Source organism: Hippichthys cyanospilos, chromosome 16 (assembly GCF_059441005.1).
Source record: "Hippichthys cyanospilos isolate Australia breed blue-spotted pipefish chromosome 16, RoL_Hcya_1.0, whole genome shotgun sequence".
NCBI classification, from domain to species: domain Eukaryota; kingdom Metazoa; phylum Chordata; class Actinopteri; order Syngnathiformes; family Syngnathidae; genus Hippichthys; species Hippichthys cyanospilos.
In genome coordinates, this window is record NC_142384.1 from 1,295,791 (window position 1) to 1,318,485 (window position 22,695).

The window sequence follows — 22,695 nt, forward strand, 5'->3', positions numbered from 1 at the left end:
CTCCAGCTAAGTCTAAAACAGCGACAGCGACAGCAGCAAAACACTCCCCCGGAACCCAGTATGGGATTAGTATGGAAACGAAGTTGGAGAGAGTTGGAGAGTCAAGAAATATGAAGAAGGCTAGGCTAGTCTAGCCTCACTAGGGTATATGGCCATAACAAGCTCAAGTAGCACTTAATATACTATTTTATTGTTATTAATGTTTAATATGTATATACAATTGGTGTTTTTACCTGGGGTTTTACACGCATTAGTTAATTAACATAGGTTTGGATTGCCCGCCATACGGCGAATTTGCGTTACGATCCCAACCGCGGAAAGGATTAATCTCATAAAACAGGGTCCCACTGTTTACACATGATTTACATATTTACTACAGCTGTTCGTTAATTATTGTGAGAAATCAATAACATGATTAGGGTCTTTATATAAATTGGCAGCCCTTCATATTACTCTGTACCAGAGAAGTAGCTCTCGGTTTCAAAAAGGTTGGTGACCGGTATCAAAGCCTTAACAATTTTTCATCATGAATTGTCAAGTTTAAAAAGTTCAACTATTGTTGAGAGACAGACAATATCATTGTGGTGCCTTGAGCCATGAGTTTAATTTGTTCCTTGACTTCACTTGTTATTATTACTTGTATCGCAAATATTTTCGCCTTTAAAATCGAAATGCCATTAATCCTTTTAATCATCCCCATAAAACAACAAAAAATTAAAATGGTCAATGGTACGTTATATGTTGCTTTTTTTCATACGTGACTCCTGTGGTAAACATGGCTAACATCATCATATGCTACATTCACGGTTGGAAAAAAAAAATAGGGCACGAAAAGTGAAGCACGAAGTAGCAATGTTTAGCCCCAGCCTAGGGGAACCTTGGATGTAGCATTTATGTGTGTGTGTGCCCCCTTTGTCTTCTCACTATAACAACTACCTCAAATGCACCCAACTGGGACAACCACAGCCAGAGTTGTCCTGCTTTGTCTCGTACGGTTGGATTGTCCTGTCATATGCTGCTACTTATGTCTTGTCTTGGGGTACTCTTGCCATACCTGGTTTTTCGTATTTAGTTTTTAGTTTTAGTTGTTATTTTAGCAACACTAGGCAAAGTAGATCAAACATACTGCACTTTACATTACTATAGATAAGTATCTAGCTTTTAGGATTGTCTCGTCTTGCGCACCTGCACTTTGTTATTGTACATGTAAAACGCAGAGGATAGTGAGAAACGCAATTTCGATTCCTTTGTATGTTAAGCACATGTGAAGAAATTGACAATAAACTTGACTTTGACTTCTCACCACCAGAAAAGGCCAGTGACACCAGGAAGTCAAATTCAAACAAAAAGGCCAGTTTTGATTTCCTTCAGAACGAAACAGGTGCCAACACAGCAATGTTTAGTCCAAGCCTAGGGGAATCTGGGATGTAGCATTTGTGTGTCTGTGCCCCCCTTGTCTTCTTACCACCAGAAAAGGCCAGTGACACCAGGGAGTCAAATTCAAACAAAAAGGCAAGTTTTGATTTCCTTCAGAGCGAAACAGATGCTAACATGGCAAACTAAAATATCCTAACTAAATTAACCCTACCTCCCTTGTAAAAATAAAAAGGAAACAAATGACAATTCACTAATCTACCTAAATAACTCAAAAACAGGAGAAAAAGGTGTTAAACAAAAATTGCATCTCTCTCCTACTTATCGCTCTACTATTGGGGATATGCCTTTAGCGTCCTCTTTCACTTGCACCTTCCGCCTTTAACGTCCGCATCCTGTCCTCTATCAGGTCTTTTTTTTTTTTTTGTCCTATGCAGCGTGTTGGCAGGAAATGTTTTCAGTCAAGTGCCCATGGATGTCACTCAGCAATGTTTACAGATTTTGGTGCACACATATAAATCACTGCATCATTAGACACCTCGTCAATTTTGGTGATTATTTAAAACTTAATTGTGCCTTATGGTGATGAAAATATCGTACAAAAAACAGCTAAAAGTTATTGAAATTAAAGAACAGAGAATTTCATGTGATTTAAAAATACCCTTCCACCCAACCCACACACAGTAATTGGAACCACATTTGTCCAGATTCAGATGATGCCTAGTTGCGTTTGTTTTCACATTGGGTATCAACCCCCATAATGCAGCATGTGTGCACTAGTAATCGCCTCAGTAGTGAACAGGAGAAAATAAGTTATCGCTCCCACTGATTCAAGAGTTTTATTGTCATATGCATAGTAATACCACATGATGAAAATCTTATTCTATTCACTTCCCCCGAGCAGACTACATTCCACAATCAACCGAATAATAAAGTAGGCAATAAAATAAAAATAAAAAACTTTAAGAGAGCAATAAGTACAGTAAAAATGAACCACTAATAAACAAATAGATTTACATTCTGAGCATATTGTGGAGCAGAAGGAGTGGAAGAAACTGTATGAATATGAGGAGGATAGTGCCAAATATCATGTAGTGCAACATATCTATTTAGCAGCTTTCCTGCACTGTGCAGGATTTGTAAGGTGGATATCTGCATGCGGTTAAATGACCGGTCATGAGGTAGATTAGTCCGTGAGGGATTTGTTCAGAATCCGGATGGCCTGTGGGTAGAAGCTAGGTCTGCACATTTACCGGTAATTGAATTTTAGTTGCGATCACGATATTGGCTGCCATGATTAATTAAGATGATCCTCAGCGATATTAACATTTAAAAGTCTGCTACCAACATGTCAAATCAAGCACTTTGCCGTCCTCCCACCAGGGGGCAATGTTTCCCACGTGTTTGTGTGACAAAAGCTTTTGCTTTACCCTAATATATTATTTACCAGTGTGAAATGGAATTGGAATTTCTCACCTGATTCCTAATCTATACCGTGCTAGCTGTAGATTAAGACCCATTTTGAAAAATTCCCCCAAATTGGAATACATTTGGTTTGAAATGACCAAAAATGACATTTTGACCGCTAATTGATTAAAGTAAACTTAAACGTAAATAATGTGCTTGGTTCTAAGTAGGCTTCTTTTTTTTTCCCATTCATTTTCACTCAGGAAGTAAGTTAGCTTCGTTGCCCTGTGTGCCAAGTTTACGATGAGTTTATTATAGATTCTTGTATCGTGTATCATTATTATTATTTGTAAGTATCAAGCCTTGAAGCCTTGTTTATATACTGCTTGTTTAAAAAAAAGGCAATAAATAGACATGTTTGACCAAATCTGATGAATAATTTTGATTTCATTACTGACTAAAATAATTGGGAATATTATTTTGGCTATAATCGTTTAGTCCTAGTAGAAGCTGTTTGCCAGCCTGGCAGTCCTGGCCCTCAGGCTCCTGTAGTGTCTGCTTGATATCAGCAGTTCAAACTGGTTGTGTTGTGGGTGTGTACTGTCCCCGATGAGGTTGTGTGTCCTCTGCTGAACCTGGTGTGGTAAATGTCTTGCAGTGAGAGACTGCTCCACAGATACACTGTGTGGTCTGGAGAGCCTTTCTGTCTTGTGCTGTATGGTTGCCTGTGTAGTTAGCTGGCAAAGACTCCAGTCGCTCATGAGACTGAACAAATTGTTTGCATCAAATTACAGTAGGAAATACATGGTTTAGATCAGAGGTCCCCAACCGCTGGTCCACGTCCCTGTATCGGTCCATGGATCAACTGGTACCAGGGTGCATGAGCAGCACCCGAAATAATGACGTTTTGGAACTGATTTCATTTATCCTTTAACAGTTCATTTATTCATTGATTTGTGCTTTGTTTGGTTTGATCTTATTTTTTTGGCATCGTCTCTGGCCGCTGTTGATATTACATTGTACGTATTGAGAAAGGACGGTGCGGCTTCAGTTGAGAGCCCTCAATGCCCCCCACCTCTTCATAAGAAAACATATTTGGCAAGAATTGTATTATTTGTTATTTTTATTACTATTTTAAAAGAGAATTCTCATCCATGGCACTGAAAGAGTAGCTGTCAGACTTGGATAGTACATAAAATGGAAATATTTAATTATTTTAGGTGTGGCACATGCGGCCCGGTACCCGTTGATCCACGGACTTATACCGGGTTGCAAACCAATGGTTGGGTACCTATAGCACTTTACATGTGACAATAAAATCTCTTTGACTCTTTGAATCTCTTTGGATCTCTGCTCTCTGGTCTAAAGAACAAACTCATTCATTCATTTATTCATTGCATTCTCACAGTTCCGCACAATTTTAGACACCACGTTGTGTAAAAAGTAGTAAAAAAAGAGTAGAGACTTAGAGGTCCAGGAACTCGTCCATTGTGTGTGAGCAGAAAAGTTCAAACAAAAGGCTGTGGCAAAGGATGCATACAAATTCACAGCCCATAACTGATTGACTGTTGAATCTAAGTTAAACAAAAGTCTTTCTCCTGATGTCCAATTCAAACCTACAGCTTTCTATAAAGACAAATCGGATATACAGTTCGTACATACATAATCGAGTGAAAGTCACCTTGACACCATTCTCTGTCATATGTTGCATTACGTTTAAAATCTTGGCTTCTTACATATACTACATGGTATGCTACAGTGATTATCAAATGTGGGTACTAGTACCCCCAGGAGTACTTGAACGAAGTTCAGGGGGTACTCGAGATTTTAAATGAAAAAAAAATAAACGTGAAAATCCTGTAAAAATAAATACTGAATTAATTGTTTCAAGAAAATATAAGTTTATAAAACACATTTTATGTTCAATAGGTTACTCAATTTCATTATGGATAAAAACTCAGATTCTCCCCCATACTAGAATGGTTGGACCCAACTTCATGTGCCACCTCTCGTTACCTGTCAAGTTCATGTTTTATTTTTGTGACCACATCTCTACTGTTATCCCAAAAGAGGACACTTTAAGTTGAATATTGTTCTGTGGACAAATATTTATTTATAATTATTACTTTTTGAAAACAGCTCTGACACTTTGATTTTTTGAGGAAAAATATGTATTAACTAGAGCTGCAAGCAGCTATAACGGGCCCTCGCAGATATGAGCACGTTGAAGGATGAACAGTTCCGAGGTATGGACAAATTTGGGTATGAATGTTTTTGTGCATATGCAGGCGAACTGTAGAAGTCAATGTTCTAGAAAAGGTAACATTTTTATTCGAATTCATCCAGCGGGCTCAACTCAGTAATTGGAATCGCAAACTTGGTTATATATTTTCTGCCACGAGGTGATTCTAGCACTACGATGGAATATATGTTTGTTGATGTTTGAAGGAATTGACTTTCAATCAACGTGTGAGGTCATGAAGATGAGATCATCTGGGACAAACTACATCCGCATTTACTGTTACGATAAATGGATGAGCGCTGCTGAATAGGCAATGGCCATGATCAAAACATTGTCATATTTGATGGAAGAAATTAAGCGTTTCTGAAGGCCTGTCTGAAAAAACTTCAGTGATATTACTTTGAATGGCTCAACAAGGTACCTATAAATGAAAATGTAACATTTTGCTGCCACCAGGTGGCACCCGCACTACGAGGAAAAAAAGTGTGTTTAGCATTGTACTCCCAAAATGAAATTTAGAGAAGATCATGTTGGTCCAATTACATTAAGTTTTACCGGTCTGGCCAGGCATCAGACTTTGAGGCGGTGTAAAGGCCAGGCCCAAATTTGAAGAGTCATGAAACTTGAGATTCATAATGTTCGCTTTGTCTCAATATTCTCCTGACTAATTTTCAGTGAATTTGCTGAAAGCAGCACAGCAGAGAACATGAAAGTGTAAAAACTGTCTCTTTCGTCTGGCACCAGGTTTTGCTATTGGTACAGTTAAATTGCTCAAACAGGATTAGCACAGTGCAAAAACTGAAATATTAAGGTTTTTAGCACTGGAAGCATAGGTAATATGATTCAAGTATTTTGAAGCCCCGCCCCCATTATATAGGTTAGACAATCTTGATGAAATTTTGCCCAATGGTGCCACTCTGTCAGGTAATGGAGCACCTCAAATGTGAAGTTGATCGGGTCAAGGATTTTGGAATCAAAAAATGTACAAAATCGGGCCAAATGCGACATTCAACAATTGGTAACTATGGTTCTGTACATACTTACACATGGTGCTCTATGATGTTTTTGTAGGTCTTGAGGTCTTGCATATACATAAAAAATTTCGTAGCTCTAGGTCAAACGGGTCGGAACTGGCTCTCGTTTTATGATCACCTGGGCTCAATTACAGTAAGTTTAGATGATTTGAGCAAACTCCAAATTTGGGGTTGCGTACAGACCACCTACTTTTTCAGTCATAAAATTTGGATACCTTTAATCTCTAAGTCTCGATGCTATTCGGACAATTATCAGTTCTCTTGACGGGCTTAGCACAACACATGAAAGTTTAAAAAATGACATTTTTGTCTGTGACTAAGTGGCACTGTCATTAAATTAATAATCAACCATGCAGGTATTTTAAAGCTATGATGAGTAAAATATCTGTAAAGTTTCAGATTTTTTAAAGCTTGCACATTGGAGTTATTAGGGTTTTTGTTGCTCATGGCGAACAAAATTCGAGTTTGAAACATGTATTATGAAGCCCCACCCCCATCATATATTTTGGCCGATCTTCACGAAATTTTTCCCATGGGTTCCCTTATGTCAGATAGTGGGGCACGCTAAAATTGAAGATGATCGGATCAAGGGTTTCGGTACCGAAAAATGTAGAATATCGGGCCAAATGCTACATTCAACAATTGCTAACTCTGGTTCTGTACATCCTAACACATGGCGCTCTATGATCTTCTTGTAGGTCTTGAGGTCTTACAAATACATAAAAAATTTCGTAACTCTAGGTCAAACGGGTCGGAACGGGCTGCCATTCTATGATCACCTGGGCTCAGTTACAGTAAGTTTAGATGATTTGAGCAAACTCCGACTTTGGGTTTGCATACAGACAACCCACTTTATCACAAAGTTATAAAGTTTGGATACCTTTATTCTCCAAGTCACGATGCTGTTCGCACGAATTTTCAGTACATTTACTCTTATGGGCTTAGCACAACACATGAAAGTTTAAAAAAGGACAATTTTGTTTGTAAATAGGTGGCGCTATAAATAATTTGAAAATTAACCATGCAGATATTTTAAAGCTATTACTAGTAGATTTTCTGTAAAGTTTCAGATTTTTTTCAAGCTTGCACGTTGGAGTTATTAGGGTTTTTCTTGCTCATGGCGAAGGAAATGTGACTTAGGAAAACGTATTTTGAAGCCCCACCCCCATCATATTTGTCAACCAATCTTCTCAAAATTTTGCCCAGACGTGCCCCAATGTCAGATAATTGGGCACGCCAAATTAGAAGTTGATCGGGTCAAGGGTTTTGGTACCGAAAAATGTAGAAAATCGAGCCAAATTCTACATTCAACAATTGATAACTCTAGTTCTGTACATCCTAATACATGGCGCTCTATAATGTTTTTGTAGGTCCTGAGGTCCTACATATGCATAAAAAATTTCGTAGCTCTAGGTCAAACGGGTCGGAAGGTGCTGCCGTTTTAAAGATCATATGGGAAAGTTTTGCTGATTTGGGAAAACTCTGACTTTGATTTGGCATACAGATCACCCCCTTTATCACAAAGTCGTAAAATTTGAAAACCCATTTTCTCTAAGTCTCGATGCTATTCAGACAAATTTTCAGTTCATTTACTCTTATGGGCTTTGCGCAATACATGAAAGTTTAAAAAATGAGATTTTTGCCTCTAACTTCGTGGCGCTGTGAATAATCTGAAAATTTATCAAGCAGATATTTTAAGGACATAACTAGTAAATTTTCTGTCAAGTTTCAGATTTTTTAAAGCTTGCACATTGGAGTTATTAAGGGTTTTGTTGCTCATGGCGAAGGAAATTTGAAACACATAATTTAAAGCCCCGCCCCCATCATATATGTTGGCCCATCTTCTTAAAATTTTGTTCAGTTTTGGTCCTATGGCTGATAATGAAGCATGCCAAACATAAAGTTGATCGGGTCAACCGTTTAGGAGCTATTAGGAAGAACTTGGTACCTGCAAACATCCAAAAAGGGTCCAAAAAGGCACATAAAAAAATTCATATCTCTGGTTCTGTACATCCTAGCAAATGGTGTTCTATAACTTTTTTGTAGGTCTTCAAGTCTTATATGTGCCTGAAAAATTTCAAAGCTCTAGGTGAAACTGCCCAGGGGAAGTGTTCGACTCTAGGTGGCGCTAAAAATCAATTTTTTAGATTTTTTTAGATTTTACGTATGAACACACCAAATGACCAAATTTTACAGCAGGCCCGATGAGTGTGCAAATTTTGGTGACTTTTCGTGCATGTTTAGGCCCTCAAAAATGGAACAGCGCTGCACAGTAAATAATAATAATAACTAGAAATGCAAGCAGCTATAAAGGGCCCTCGCAGACCTGTGCACGTTGGGGTATGAACAGGTCGGGGTATGAACAAGGACTATGAATGATGAAAAATTAGTTGTAGATCACTTCAGTGCAGGACTCTTACCAAATATGTAAAATTAGACAAGGTGGGACAATGTGTGTGGAGTTACTGCAGCTTTTATTGTTCCAATTTTGTGACTTACAATGCCATATAGGCCACACCCACTGTCGAAACATCGTACTGATTTGTGGAGGGCATAAGGCATGGCCACTGGCTTTTCAGAAAACATTTAAGGGGTATCACTTCAAGGGGCTCAGCAGAGTACATAAAAACATTAAGGATTTGCTATATTTTTTGCTGCCACTAGGTGGCGCTCGTACTATGATAAAAAATAGGCTTGTAGGTGTAGATGATCTGATCTTCTCACAATTTCACACATTGGATGAAAATATTCTCCTGAACATATCGACAAAAATATATTCCAATTTAAAGCTAGCGCCACCTAGTGGCTGCAAAAAATGTCATTAGTCGAAAGATTACAATCAATCCTGTTTGGTTTGACCTACAGCTATGAAACTTTGTAGGCAAATGAAGGACTGTAAGACCTACAAAAAAGTCAATAGAAGTGATGTGCTAGGATGTACAGAAAAATTGTTATGAATTTTTTAATGTGCAGTTTTGTCCCATTTTTAGACATTAGCTGGTCTCAAACTAGTGCCTTTTTCTCTTAAACGATTCACCCCATTACCTTCAACTTTGGCATGAATCATTATCCAACTGAGGGGCACACATAGGCCAAATATCGTGAAGATCTCTTGACATAAAAGATGGGGGCGGAGCTTCAAATTATGTTTAATACTTCCTTTGCCAAGAGTGACTAAAATCTTAATAACTCAGCTATGACAGCTTCAAACCATCTGAAACTTTCTTGGGCCTTTAAAAGTAATGCAATAATACAGCTATGTGATAAACTTTCAAATCATTTACAGCGCCACCCAGTGGCGGACAAAAATCTCATTTTTTATACTTTTATGTACTGTGAAATGCCTGTTTGACTAAATGAACTCAAAAATGGTCAAAAAAGCTATGACACATTGGAACATTAAGGTTCTCAACTTTAATGACTTTTCATTCAAGGGTGTGGCCTCTATGCAAACTCAAAGTCTGATGTCTCGCCAAAACGGTAAAAGTTGCTGTACTTGGACCTAGATGATCTGATGTTTGCAAAACTTCATATATGGGAGGGGAGTCCAATGTGAAACACACCTACAAGCCTATTTTTTATCATAGTACGAGCGCCACCTAATGGCAGCAAAAAATATAGCAAATCCTTAATGTTTTTATGTACTCTGCTGAGCCCCTTGAAGTGATATCCCTTAAATGTTTTCTGAAAAGCCAGCGGCCATGCCTTATGCCCTCCACAAATCAGTACAACGTTTCGACAGTGGGTGTGGCCTATATGGCATTGAAAGTCACAAAATTGGAACAATAAAAGCTGCAGTAACTCCACACACATTGTCCCACCTTGTCTAAATTTTACATATTTGGTAATAGTCCTGCACTGAAGTGATCTACAACTAATTTTTCATCATTCATAGTCCTTGTTCATACCCCGACCTGTTCATACCCCAACGTGCACAGGTCTGCGAGGGCCCTTTATAGCTGCTTGCAGCTCTAGTTATTATTATTATTATTTACTGTGCAGGGCTTTTCCATTTTTGAGGACCTAAACATGCACGAAAAGTCACCAAATTTTGCACATTTGTGGAAAAAAATGCTCTGCAGCGCCACTTAAGGTCGAAAAAGTGCAGCTGGTCCTGGCCCGTTTGACCTAGAGCAGGCATGTCAAACTCAGTTTGGCTCTGGGGCCGGATCCAGACTTTCTGTTCTCAGGTGGGCCGGATCAGTAAAAGAATGTCAACTCCAAATATTTAGCTTTGTTTTTCAGTACTATGCTTTATCATTCAGCCTACATTTGTAGCCTACCCTACATATTATAATCATGGATGACAAGGGATCTTTTCTAAGCACAACACATTTATTCACAAACAATGGAAAAAAAATGATTTTCATGTTTGGCATTGAATGTGTTAACAACTGGTTTATTTTAACAGTTGAGTGAATGCAGTTTTACACCTGAACCAACTCACCACACTAAACAAACTCAAGTGGGAGCTATGAAAAAAATATTTTTGCCTTAATTGTCATACTGCTTTGAAATAAATAAAAAAGAAATACAAAATAAAAGTTTTAGCAGTGCATGGGCAATAAGATACTACATCAGATCAAACTACTAGGCTGGGCCTACTGAAGCTGAGAATATACTGCACAATATTAATTGTCTTTAATATGAAACCAGATTAATCTTATTTTCAATGATCTGTATTCATGAGTGCAAACAAATGTCGTGTCATCACACTTTTTTTCTCTCTCTCACTGCACTCCTGCAGTCTACGTGCTGCTGCTGGTTCCTGAAACTTGGCATCTTTTTGCCTTTACAAGTGCGTCGATATCAGGTGTCAAATCCTGAGTAGCAGCACATTTAACAATGTCATTCAAGTGTTTATTTGTTAACCTTGAGCGCTGCTTTGTTTTATTATTGTTCATCACGGAGAACACCTGTTCACAAAGATAAGTAGTCCCAAACATGGAGAGAACCTTTGCAGCCATGGCTGTTAATTTGGGGTAACCTAGCACAAGATACTGATAAAACGTATCCAATCCCACGGACCCAAATTTATCCTTCATAGCGGAATCGCACTGCAAGTCAATAAGCTCGAGCTGAATGTCAGCTGGCACATCAGAAGGCTTCACTGTAAATGGCGAGCGAAAAAAGCCAAATTTGTTCTCAAGTTCACTGAAAACCTGAAACCTCTGCTCAAACTCTCGCAGCAAATCTGTTATTTTGTCTTTATATCTATCCAAATCGTTATCGGGACGGTCCGGTGCCTTCGGACGCACAGCTGTGAGACAAGAGAAGTGCGTGGTGTCACCGCTGGATAGCTGCGTCTCCCACAGTGACAGTTTCATCTTGAACGCACTTATGCTGTCGTAATATTGAGTGACAACTCTGTTACGGCCCTGCAATGTAGTGTTAAGTGTATTCAAGTGTTGTGTAATATCAACCATGAAGGCAAGATCCTGCACCCATTCCTTGCATTTAAGTTCCTTTACTGGGCGTCCCTTCTTCTCCATGAACTGTCCAATTTCGCCTCGTAGCTCAAAGAAGCGCTTGAGTACTGCACCTCTGCTTAACCAGCGCACATCAGTGTGGTATGGTAGGCCAGCATGAATGTCATTATCACTGAGAAATGAGTCAAACTGGCGGTGATTTAGACCACGAGCTCTGATGAAATTGACAGTTTTCACAACCACGCTCATAACATGGTCCATTTGGAGTGTTTTGCAACATAACGCCTCCTGGTGCAAAATGCAGTGAAATGCCCAAAACTCTTGTCCTCCATTTGCGGTCTGTACTTTGTCACGGAATTTTGTGGCAACGCCTGCCTTTCTCCCCACCATTGATGGCGCACCGTCGGTCGCCAGGCTCACGGCACGGGACCAGTCCGCTCCCACTTTGTCCAGCGCTCCAACGAGAGCGCTGAAAATGTCATCTGCTGTTGTGGTGTCATTCATGGGCACCAATTCAAGCAGCTCCTCTGTGATGGTCAAAGTTTCATCAACACCTCTAATGAATATTGCCAGTTGAGCAATATCTGTGACATCGGTGCTCTCATCTATTGCAATTGAAAATGCGAAAAATGATTTGATTTTTTCTTTCAATTGGCTGCTCAAGTCACTTGAGAGTTCTGTCACCCGATCTGCGACAGTGTTCCTCGTTAGACTAATATTGGCAAAGGCAGGTCTCTTTTCAGGGCACACGACTTCTGCAGCCTTCAGCATGCATGTTTTTACAAACTCCCCATCAGAAAATGGCTTGGATGCCTGCACCAACTCGTTGGCAATAATGTAGCTGGCTCTTACAGCCCCATCAGCAATATCGCGGCTCCGTGTAAAAGCAGACTGCTGTTTCTTCAGACCAGCGACCAATTTGTTTATCTCGTCTTTCCTTATTTGTCCTTTCAAGTGGTCATACTTGTCTTTATGATGAGTCTCGTAGTGGCGCCGAATATGAAACTCTTTGAACACTGCAACTTGCTGATTACATACCAAGCACACTGGTTTTGCATTCACTTCTGTGAATAAATAATTCTCAGTCCATTTTTCCTGAAAAACCCTGCACTCCGTGTCCACTTTTCTTTTTTTTGACAGTGCCATTTTGGGAAGGGTGTGTTGACCGATAACTTATTTAGTAGTGGTGAATGGTGAAGCAAGATTGCCGGTTCATTTTTAGTTGGACACATCACGTTGTGAATGTTTATTTCCTGGTACTAACTCGTGTCAGTGCCGCATGCTGGACGTGAGCTCTTTTACACATTTACTGCCCCCTAGCGGCCAGAGGGAGCATTTGGTTTGTATTTATTTTTAAAAAATCATAACTTTTTATCGAAATGAGCTAGAGACTCGCTTCTTTTTTTGACATACTCAGAAATTTATGCCGGGCCGGATTAAATCATCCAACGGGCCGGGTCCGGCCCGCGGGCCGTATGTTTGACATGCTTGCTCTAAGGAAAAGATGATCAAGTTTGTTCAACCTTGCTTCTGGGAGTAGCTTCAAAATAAAAGTGTTCCAATGCCGTTCATGTCATACTTCTAGCTTTTAGCTGTATTTTAACCTTTTAGCTTTAAGAAAATTGATAGAATCAAGACTCAGTTACTGTATTTTCCGCACAATAAGGCACACACACACACACACACACACACATTTTTTAAAAAGCTGACGGTGCGCCTTGAAATCCAGTGCACTTTATATCGTGATCATACATCATGTGCGGATATCATAAACTGCTGACTTCTCTGATCATTGATTTGACACTCCCTTGAGCGCAGCTCCATCTAGTGGATACATTGGAGAATGCAACTGCAACCTCAACCACCACTGTAGTTTTGATTCCATGAACACCTAAAAGCCTTAAATTTGGGTCTTGAAAAGACCACCTCACTGACATTACTTCTTGAAAAAAATAAAACTATTGTTTATTCATTTTTGGAGTGAACAGAGCTGTGTGAATGTGTAAATTCTAATTAATAAAGTTTGAGTGTCTTATCTGATCGTTGAGTTGACGTTCCCTTGAGACCAGTACCATCTAGTGGATATATAAAAGAATGCAGCAAATTTTAGTTTTTTGGGCCATTCATCGAAGGCGCATCTTATAGTGCAGAAAATACGGTAATACATATTTGTACACGTTACAGTGTCAATTAACAAGAGGAAAGTTAAGATCAATTGTCCACATGTAAAGGCATGTTCCTTACAAATCAATACTTAATGAATGTAAAATGCAACATAATTGACATTGTTTCCCTCTTATTCTATCTTGCAAAACAGATTGAAGTATTATAAGTAGTATTCTTTGCACAGCTATAGATTGAGTCAGAAATAATTTTAAATTGAATCGAATCATTTTGAATCGATTCAATTAAAAATCGAATCGGGACAGTCAAAGATTCCAACCCCTAGTTATTATTGTTTGAGTCTCGATTCTATCAGTTCACTTTAAACCTTTTTTTTTTAAATGCGCAATAAGAGTTTGACCTTTCATGGACTACAGAATGTGGTGCGGCGCAGGCGGAACCGAAATGCATGCAGTGGGCGGGGGTGTGCGGCGTTATTGCGGAGCAGGGACGCAACGCAGGATGTGAAATCTATGGGTTGAACTACTTTGTTCTATATATTGCGCAGTTTTTGGAACTCAAAACATTCCTCTTGGGGCAAAGAGCTGTCTGCTGTACTGCGAGTCCCGGGGACCCATAAGTTTTGACCTTTATTTTTTTTACGTTGGGAATTCTAATGACAACTATTACATTTTTCATTTATGCAAGGCTATACAAAATTGACCTAAATTTAAAAAAATGTAAAATTTAATTCTGGTGGGGCTCCAGTTAAAGTGTAACATTCTGTATATAATAAGGTTTTAATATATTTGTTGCATTATAATGAAAATAATATTTTGCGACTTAATGGTGACTAGGTCTCAAAGTCGAGGGTGTACAATGACTTTGGTTGCCAGCCAATTACAGTTGTCAATGAATATTCAGGAATAAATGCCCCCCCCCCCCCCCCCCCACGAAAAAAAAACAACCAAACACAAAATAATAAATAAATAAATAAATCAGTGACAATGTGCAAGTTGTTAATGATAAATATGCAGGAGAACACTGTACATAATTTTTTTCAAAGAATCTATAAATCACAAATGAGGTGTGCATGACAACCATTCCAGGTTCTTATATGGCCCTTTGTAATTATGAATTGCCTGCCTGCTGCACAACCAACAACCGCACACTATCCATCAACCTTGGTAACCATCTATATGCATACTTACATTTCCAGGTTTTGATGGAAGACAGGCAAACCAACCGATTGAGCGAGTCCCTCAACATCTTCGAGACCATCATTAACAACCGAGTGTTCATTAATGTCTCAATCATCTTGTTCTTGAACAAGACGGACCTTCTGGAAGAAAAGGTGAAGCAGGTTTCCATCAAAGACTACTTTGGCAAGTTCTCAGGTGACCCTAAAAGCCTAGCTGACGTACAGGCTTTCCTAGTGGAGTGTTTTCGAAAAAAGCGCCGAGAGCAGCAACAGAAGCCCTTGTATCACCACTTTACCACCGCTATCAACACTGAGAACATCCGATTGGTCTTCCGTGATGTCAAGGACACCATCTTGCATGACAACCTTAAGCAGCTGATGCTGCAGTGAGAGGACATCCCTGGTAGAGGAGAAGAAAAATGAGAAGGCGGGAAGGAGAGCTGGGTGTACCACAATTAACATGGACCAGAGGAATACAGGCAGGTGGGAATTTAAGGTGCCATCTTCCTTACATCGCTCATCAGACTGGAAGGGAAAATGCCATTTCTATCCCGCACCCATCCATCCTTCCTGCTTGACACACACACATTCCCCCTTTGTTTTTTGTTGTTGTTTTTTTTTGTCTTATTCAGCATAATCACTGTGACTTTAAACAGCTGCCGTTGGCCAACATCCACCCTTCAAATCCCCGTAACCCCCCGCCCTATACACACACACGCGTAGACCAAAAACATATACGCTCTGACTGCGTTTTTATCTGCTTTCTGATGTCACAATTACATTTTAAGGGTTGGCCTGAGGGCTTATGCTGGACAGGTAAGGAAAGTGCTTATTACACATGTAAACACACTGTCAGTGACATCTTTAGCTTACTTTCAAATCATTTATTTCCTTCTAACTCATACAAATCTATTTCCTTATGCCTTTTTTGTTAGCCTATATTTTATAGGGTTTACTCTTTGGATTTGTAACTGCTGTTGAACTGTGCTTAATAATGTTGTATCGTGGGGCACAGAGCGGTTGAAACAGCACAGATATAACCATTTGTCAAACTGTCAAGTGCAGATAATTTTTTTCCTGATTTGCTGTTTCTCAGGGCTCTTTGTGAACCACTCAATTCTGATTTGAAGACCTGTCTTTTATTCTTTAATTTCAAACAAGTTATGCTTTTGTGTCTTTCTTGTGACAACAGAGGCCCTTTTCAAACATTAATCAGATCCTGATCCGGATTTCTGGCAGTTGAAAATGCACAAATGACTTGGAAGCAAGCATGTCTCGTGTCATGAAAAAGGTGAACATGTTAGGACAAGTTTGCTAGCTAAATTGCGTCCTTTTGGTCACATTGGCTCTTGTTTCATCATAAATTTTGAGTTAATTTTTAGCTTTTCATCTGCCTACCTTTTCAAAATGTTTTTGCACATCAACTGAACATCCAAGCCTAATGTCTACAAACTGAGTCCTTTTGGAACAAAGTGGAACCTAATTAGTCAAACTGTCCATTGTAATTCGTTTGAATGTGAAACGATCACTATCATAAAAGTTTCATCAACCCATGAAATTTTTGTGATGAAGAGAATACATTATACATTATTTTAAATTAAGGGTTTACCAGTCGATAATGTCTGCTTGCTCTGCAGAGGGAAACAAACCCAGAGTGAGTGTTAGCATCTAAAGATATTGTTTGTGAAAATACAATGCACAAGATGCAGCTAGGAACATTACATTGTATTGGTACTCAGAGTTGACCTCATGTAATCATGTTTGAAGAAAGTTACTGGTATTCAAAAGTGTAGTTAAATTCGCAGAGAGGGAAGCTTTTTGTGTGTGTGTGATTGTGTTTTATTTTGTGGCTTGGTGCATGAGTGGTTAGCACATTCGCCTGACAGTTAAAGGACCGGAGTTCAATTCAGCTGGCTACAGCCTTCCTTGTGTGACCTTTGCATGTTTTCCCCGAGCCAGCGTGGGTTCTCTTTGGTCATTCCAGCTTTCTTCCACATGCCAAAAAACAGTTTCGGGCAGGTTACTTCAAAACTGTAATGCATTATTTATTACTTGTTACTGGGATTTCAAAGTAATCACCATATTTTCCGGACTATAAGCCGCACCTGCATATAAGCCGCAGCAGCAAAAATTGACCCAAAAAACATCTTTTGCCACGGATAAGCTGCACTGGACTATAAGCCGCAGGTCAGAACATCAGATATTTATGCAAAAAGATGGTATATGAAAGTTAAAAAAAAAAAGTATACATATTTTTTTAAATCATCTACCAACAGTAACGTCCTCTCTTTAACAGCATTCTGTCTCCCATTGTTTAATTGACTGATTAATTTAGTGAACATTGCACACACTGCACATAAATAACATATACAATCATAATATTATAAATACAATCTTATATACTGCATACTTTATATCAAACACAAACCTTTATATAAGATCTTTATGCCTCCTCACTCTGAAGCGTCGGGTTTTTCGCCAGCTAGACAGCTGGATAACGACGTTTCAAACAACCAGACTGTCTCTCCTTTTGCTCTTTCTTTGAACAATGGCCATTGGCCATTACAATCTTTTTAGGTTGCCGTAAAACTAGAAAAATAAAACACGTAATCAGCTAATGATGCATAGCACCTCTCTAGCTAACAAACAAGTAGCACAACCAAAATATACTCTTATTTCCAATGTCTCTAACAATAAACAAAACAGATGAACAGTGTCATAATTTTCAGAACTTTTGTAATTACGAAGAATTCTCGTCCAAGGCTAAACAAAATAAGATCAGCGATCATCGAACCTGACGTCTTTGCGTGCTACCACATAGGAGAAATGACGTCTACTGAGAAAAACAATATTTCAAAGTAACCAGAAGAGGGGGCTCTAAGTATGTAGAAATCTAGAACAACACAGGTGGCACTGCATTTCTAAAGGGCGGAATAATCTTACTCAATTTAGACATTTTTAAAAATATTTTTAATAATATATTTAAAAACTCTTTTTGAGCACAGCCATTGATTCACATCTTCGCAGTTCTATTTCATAGTGGTTCTATTAACTGACTCCTTGAGCAGATACACACATTTGCTTGACCGGTGGGAAAAAAAGCAGATAAGCCGCACTGGACTATAAGCCGCAGGGCTCAAATCAAGAGGAAAAGGTTGTGGTTTATAGTCCGAAAAATATGGTAGTTACATTACAATCCAGTGATCCCTAGTTTTTCGCGGTTAATGGGGAACAGAAACACACCGCGCAAAGTAAAACCCAAGTAGCGCCCTCCACTTTTCAAATTATATATATATATATATATATATATATATATATATATATATATATATATATATATATATATATATATTAACGCGAAAAGTTTTCATGCTATACATATTGTTTAAGACAAACATTACAAATATTATATTATAGCAAAAGTAACCCCTTTCCTTTGAAGTCTTGTGCAGCTGCGGTCATATTAGCATTGACCTGAACGTTGAATTAAAGTCAAGTCTCTACATGATAACAATGGGGAGTTTACCCTTGAAATCTTGAAATACTATTTTATTTTAAAAGAAATATAGGTAAGAATTTTGCAACGGTCTGGCGAATGTCTGCTCCATTGTGTCTCTCTCTTGACAACAACTGCGTTTGCTCTGTGTGCGTTTCATGACTGACACAGCACGTCCCTGTTTGTGCAAAAGCGGTAGTTGGGGCAGGAGTAGATTGCAACTCTACAGGGACGTGCCTGAAAATCATTAAATGCACCCCTTGTTGTCAACAGGCAAAGAGGAAGGAGCAAAGACGACGTTCACCAGACCGTTGGAAATTTTATACAGAGATTTCTTCACTCTCCAGTGTTATCATGTTTGATCATGTACATTTCTGACTTTAATTCAACGTCTAGGTCGCTGCTAATATGACCATAGCTGTGTGAGACTTCAAAGGAAAGGGCTAACTGTTCACTTACTGTACAGTGTATAAGGTTTAATCATTTAAGATTTCAGTAAATATGTGTACTGCAGCAGTTCCACATTCGAGGAGGGTCCGTGGCAAGTGCATCTATAGTTCCCTTGTCTGTCTGGCATGCAAGGAACCATTACAGCATGTCCACAATACAGTGTAGCATCCCCCCACCTAAAAAATTGGCGAAAGACAGAGTATGAAAATCAAAGCGCTTATAACTATAATGCATTACACTACTATTGCATTCCTTTTATATTACTCTAACCGACATACTGTAACTGGAAATATGGATTTGCCATTCTAAATGTAGCTTATTACGTTTATTGCACATTAAGTGGAAGGTTAGCTTAAGCCTACTACATTTGATCTGTATTGTAAACCTTTATAGACATGACAAGATTCTGAATTTTTTAAAGGTATTTTAATCCCTTTATTACTTAGCTTCACAGCATAGTGATTGCTTATGCTTTAGGCAAAAACAGTTAGTGTATCCCACAAGTTCAATGTTTCAAAGAGATTCAACATTCAAATTCAAGTTCAATCGACTAGGTGAGGGACAGATGTTTCAAAAATAGATGGTTTCAGTGGGGCTTACGTTAGAAGCTAGCCTACATCATCGTTAGTGTTAAATGTACTTTTTAATATGAGTTTTTGGATGCTTCATCTTGATACACATTAACCAGAACTATTTATAGATAATTATTAATAACAATTGTAAAATGAGAATTAGCGTTAGGTTACCTTGTCACTATTGCTAGTTGCGACAGGGATCTTGCTGACAAGTTTTCAAAATGCTGGTGAATCCTCTTGCGGTGTTGTGTACAAAGTGCACCGTATACTGTATTCTTCTTTTCTTTATCTCTGACGAACTGAAAATAATAGCTGTTTTTCCACCATTTGTATATATTGTGCCTATTCAACATGTCTGCTCCTGCCACATTCATCTCTGCTTTAGTAGAGAGTAGATACTTAGAACAGCAAGTAAACATTTTGCCCTGGATTTTTCTCCTCCAATCTTGTGGTGTTTTGATGAATTTGGGGAAAAAATATACAATTTTCAGGCTAAAAATGCATTGCAATACATTTAGTTACAGTTATTTGTAACAAGTAAAATATTAGTATTTTTTGTGTGTAACACTACCACGTAACAGCAAAAAGTAATGCATTACAGTAATTACATATCTTTTGTAATGCATGACTTCCAACACTGCCAAAAACATGCATGGCATGTTTTTTTTTTCAGGGCATTGAACACTTAGGTGTGATTGGGTTCGTGAATGGTTGTTTAATATAAGTCAGTGAAGCACTTTTTCCACTCCCAATTTTGTTTCTTGGGCAGTTGATTATTATGCATTTTAGCTGAAGTGATGAAATCATGTTTTTAACCCTGGAAAAGGTTTAGGGTTAGGTAGTAGAAGAGACAATTAAAAATGTTGAGCATTCAAAATGATTGAAAGCCAGGATTATGTCTTAAAAGCCAGTTGCTTTGTGTGTCATACTTACTCGTGTCATCTTTGGGTCAAATTGTGCAGAATTTCAAATGGTATGTGAACATGTTTACATTTATGTAGTACAATGAAGGAACTACTGTAAAGCTAGTCTTATGAAAAACTAGAAAAGGGCATTTGACTAGTTTTCCTTGAATGAATTTGGGGGAAGGTGAAAAGTACCTTGCTCTTAGGATTAATAAGTGTGCCATCATAAACATGATGTGCATGCCCCAGATCTGCTGAAATTCATAACAGATGCAAAATATAGTGATCCCTCCCTCTATTGCTGTTCATCTTTCTCGGCTTCGCTGCGTCATGGATTTTTTACAGTGTGGATATTTTTTACAGGGCATTGTGCTCTGAATCCTGATTGGCTTTACTGTTGTCTCGATATAAAATATTGACGCTGTACTGTATTGGTTTTTCACTTGTCAATTTATTACAAAAGGCAAGAGGATCCAAACGCTTGCTTTCGGCTCTCCTGTAACCGCCTGTATGTGCGCACGTTAAGAACGTGCTAGTAAGCACATTGACTGACACCTTGGTCTCTGGGAGCCGATCACGTGACTCCTAGACGTGCCGAGAGCAAACGCACAGACACTAATGACAGCAACGGAGAAATGCACAGCTTTGGAAATCTGACTTTTACCTAGATTTCTTTTGTCATAAATTAAAATTTCAAGTGTATTGTTATAAGAGGCTTCACTTTAAATCGATGTCCGGGCATATCCATTTATAAAAATCTTCTTGCTCAAAAAAAGAAAGAGCGCCAACAACTACCCATAACAATGTTCTTCTCTAAGAGAAAGACTCCTGCGCCTTCAGTAGAAACAGACACTAAAGCGGAGCGGCACAGCTGGGACTGTGAAATGCATAACAATGTTTCCAACTGTGTATTACTGTATAAAAATTATTGTTTTAAAAAAAATTGGGCTTTAAAGTGTATCGTAAAATACATTGTAAAATAAAAAAATTAAGCTGACTACGCAGATTTCACTTTGCGCGTGCTATTTTTGGAACATAACCCTGCGATAAATGAGGGATCACTGTATGTATGGGAATACATTTTTAGTGTGTGCTTTGCTAATCACTATGGTTATGTTAAGTCACATGGCTTCTTTTTTTTTTTAAATAAGGTTTTGGTGTTTGGCGGGAAGAAAAATAATGATAAAATAAATTGGCCAAGTCAAATGACCGGTTTAAAAAAAAACATTTTTTATGTGCTGTTTTGATGATGCCAGTGTCAAAAATAATAATTGTTTGTTGAGACAGTTGATATTCTTGCTGTTGGTTATGATATAATAATAATAATAATATATATATATATATATATATATATATATATATATATATATATATATATATATATATATATATATATATATATATATATATATATATATATTAATATAATAAAGTGTGACTCAACAGTGCTTTTGGGTGCACCTAAAAGAAGGAGCAATAAACGAATCAGTTATCATTCAGAACTACTTTTGTCTCAGTTCAGTTTCAATTCATTCCAAAAGATTTGCCTCAACTTTTCATGGTTCATTTTCTTTGGTTTCTTTATAATGTCTTGCAGTGGCTTACAAATTTAACTTTGTGATAAAATTTGCTTGTTTAACATGACCTGTAACATTCATGACAACATATGTTAGGCCCCTACTGTAAACCTTGAATTGTGTTTTGGTTGTAGTTAAGGGATCATTGGAATTTGATGATGCAACATATTTTCTTGAAGCTTATTGGATCCACCGTGTTCAACATCTCAACAAAACACTTGGTGAATGCCATGAAGACGCCTTGGTCTTAACATTCTAAAATTCTCATAAAGACTTCATACAATATCACTTGTGCCAAATCTGTTTTAAGTCCCCTATCCCACTGATGGGCGAATGGGGGCGAATCGTGGCTTTAGTGGGTAATTGGAATTCTGGAATAAATTGAAGATGCTTGTCTGTGTTTTGGTTTTCAGATGTGGTGAGAGAAATTGTAAATTTAACTAATTCTAAGATCATTAATCTCTTTGTGCCCGAATATTCATGTTAAGTGCCTCTTTTTGTTCATTGTCTCATAGCTTTTGTACTTTTTCTAAAATGTGACACTGACTGTTCAATGTCCTCACATATCAAATAATTGTAATACATTTCTCCTCCTGGCAGAATATTTTCAAATAGATAAGCTTTCATTGTACATTCTAACTTATACTGTTAAACTATTTTGCTCCTAAATAAACCCAACTGTTTTTTGCAAACTGTGTCCTTATTGCTGCTATTGCTGCTGTTACATGAATTGGGACTGCGCAGGTTATTGATAAGTAAGGGTTTATCAAACAAGATTATTAAAATATAACAAGAGGTCTTTTGTAGAAAAAAAAAAGTGAAAAGTTAAAATTCTCAACATCAGTCATTCTAGAACCACCAGCTACTGCTGGTTACATCTGGAGCTGGTTACATACTCCCCC

At 38.2% G+C, this 22,695-nt stretch overlaps 1 protein-coding gene across 8 annotated transcripts in view; it reads left to right on the plus strand.

Annotated features, from left to right (window-relative positions):
- gna13b (guanine nucleotide binding protein (G protein), alpha 13b) overlaps positions 1 to 22,695 on the plus strand; it is a 155,287-nt gene that overhangs the window by 70,990 nt on the left and 61,602 nt on the right. For 3 of the 8 annotated variants that reach the window (XR_015868192.1, XR_015868190.1, XR_015868191.1), the window contains exon 5: positions 14,809 to 15,273. Coding sequence is in view for 1 of the 8 variants with exons in the window: in XM_088437206.1 (XP_088293332.1) it covers positions 14,809 to 15,180 (372 nt within the window). In the remaining 7 variants the exon portion in view is untranslated. Of the gene's footprint in view, positions 1 to 14,808; positions 21,552 to 22,695 lie in introns of those variants that run through there. The other 5 variants (XR_015868188.1, XR_015868187.1, XR_015868193.1 and 2 more) reach the window with 3 other exon arrangements.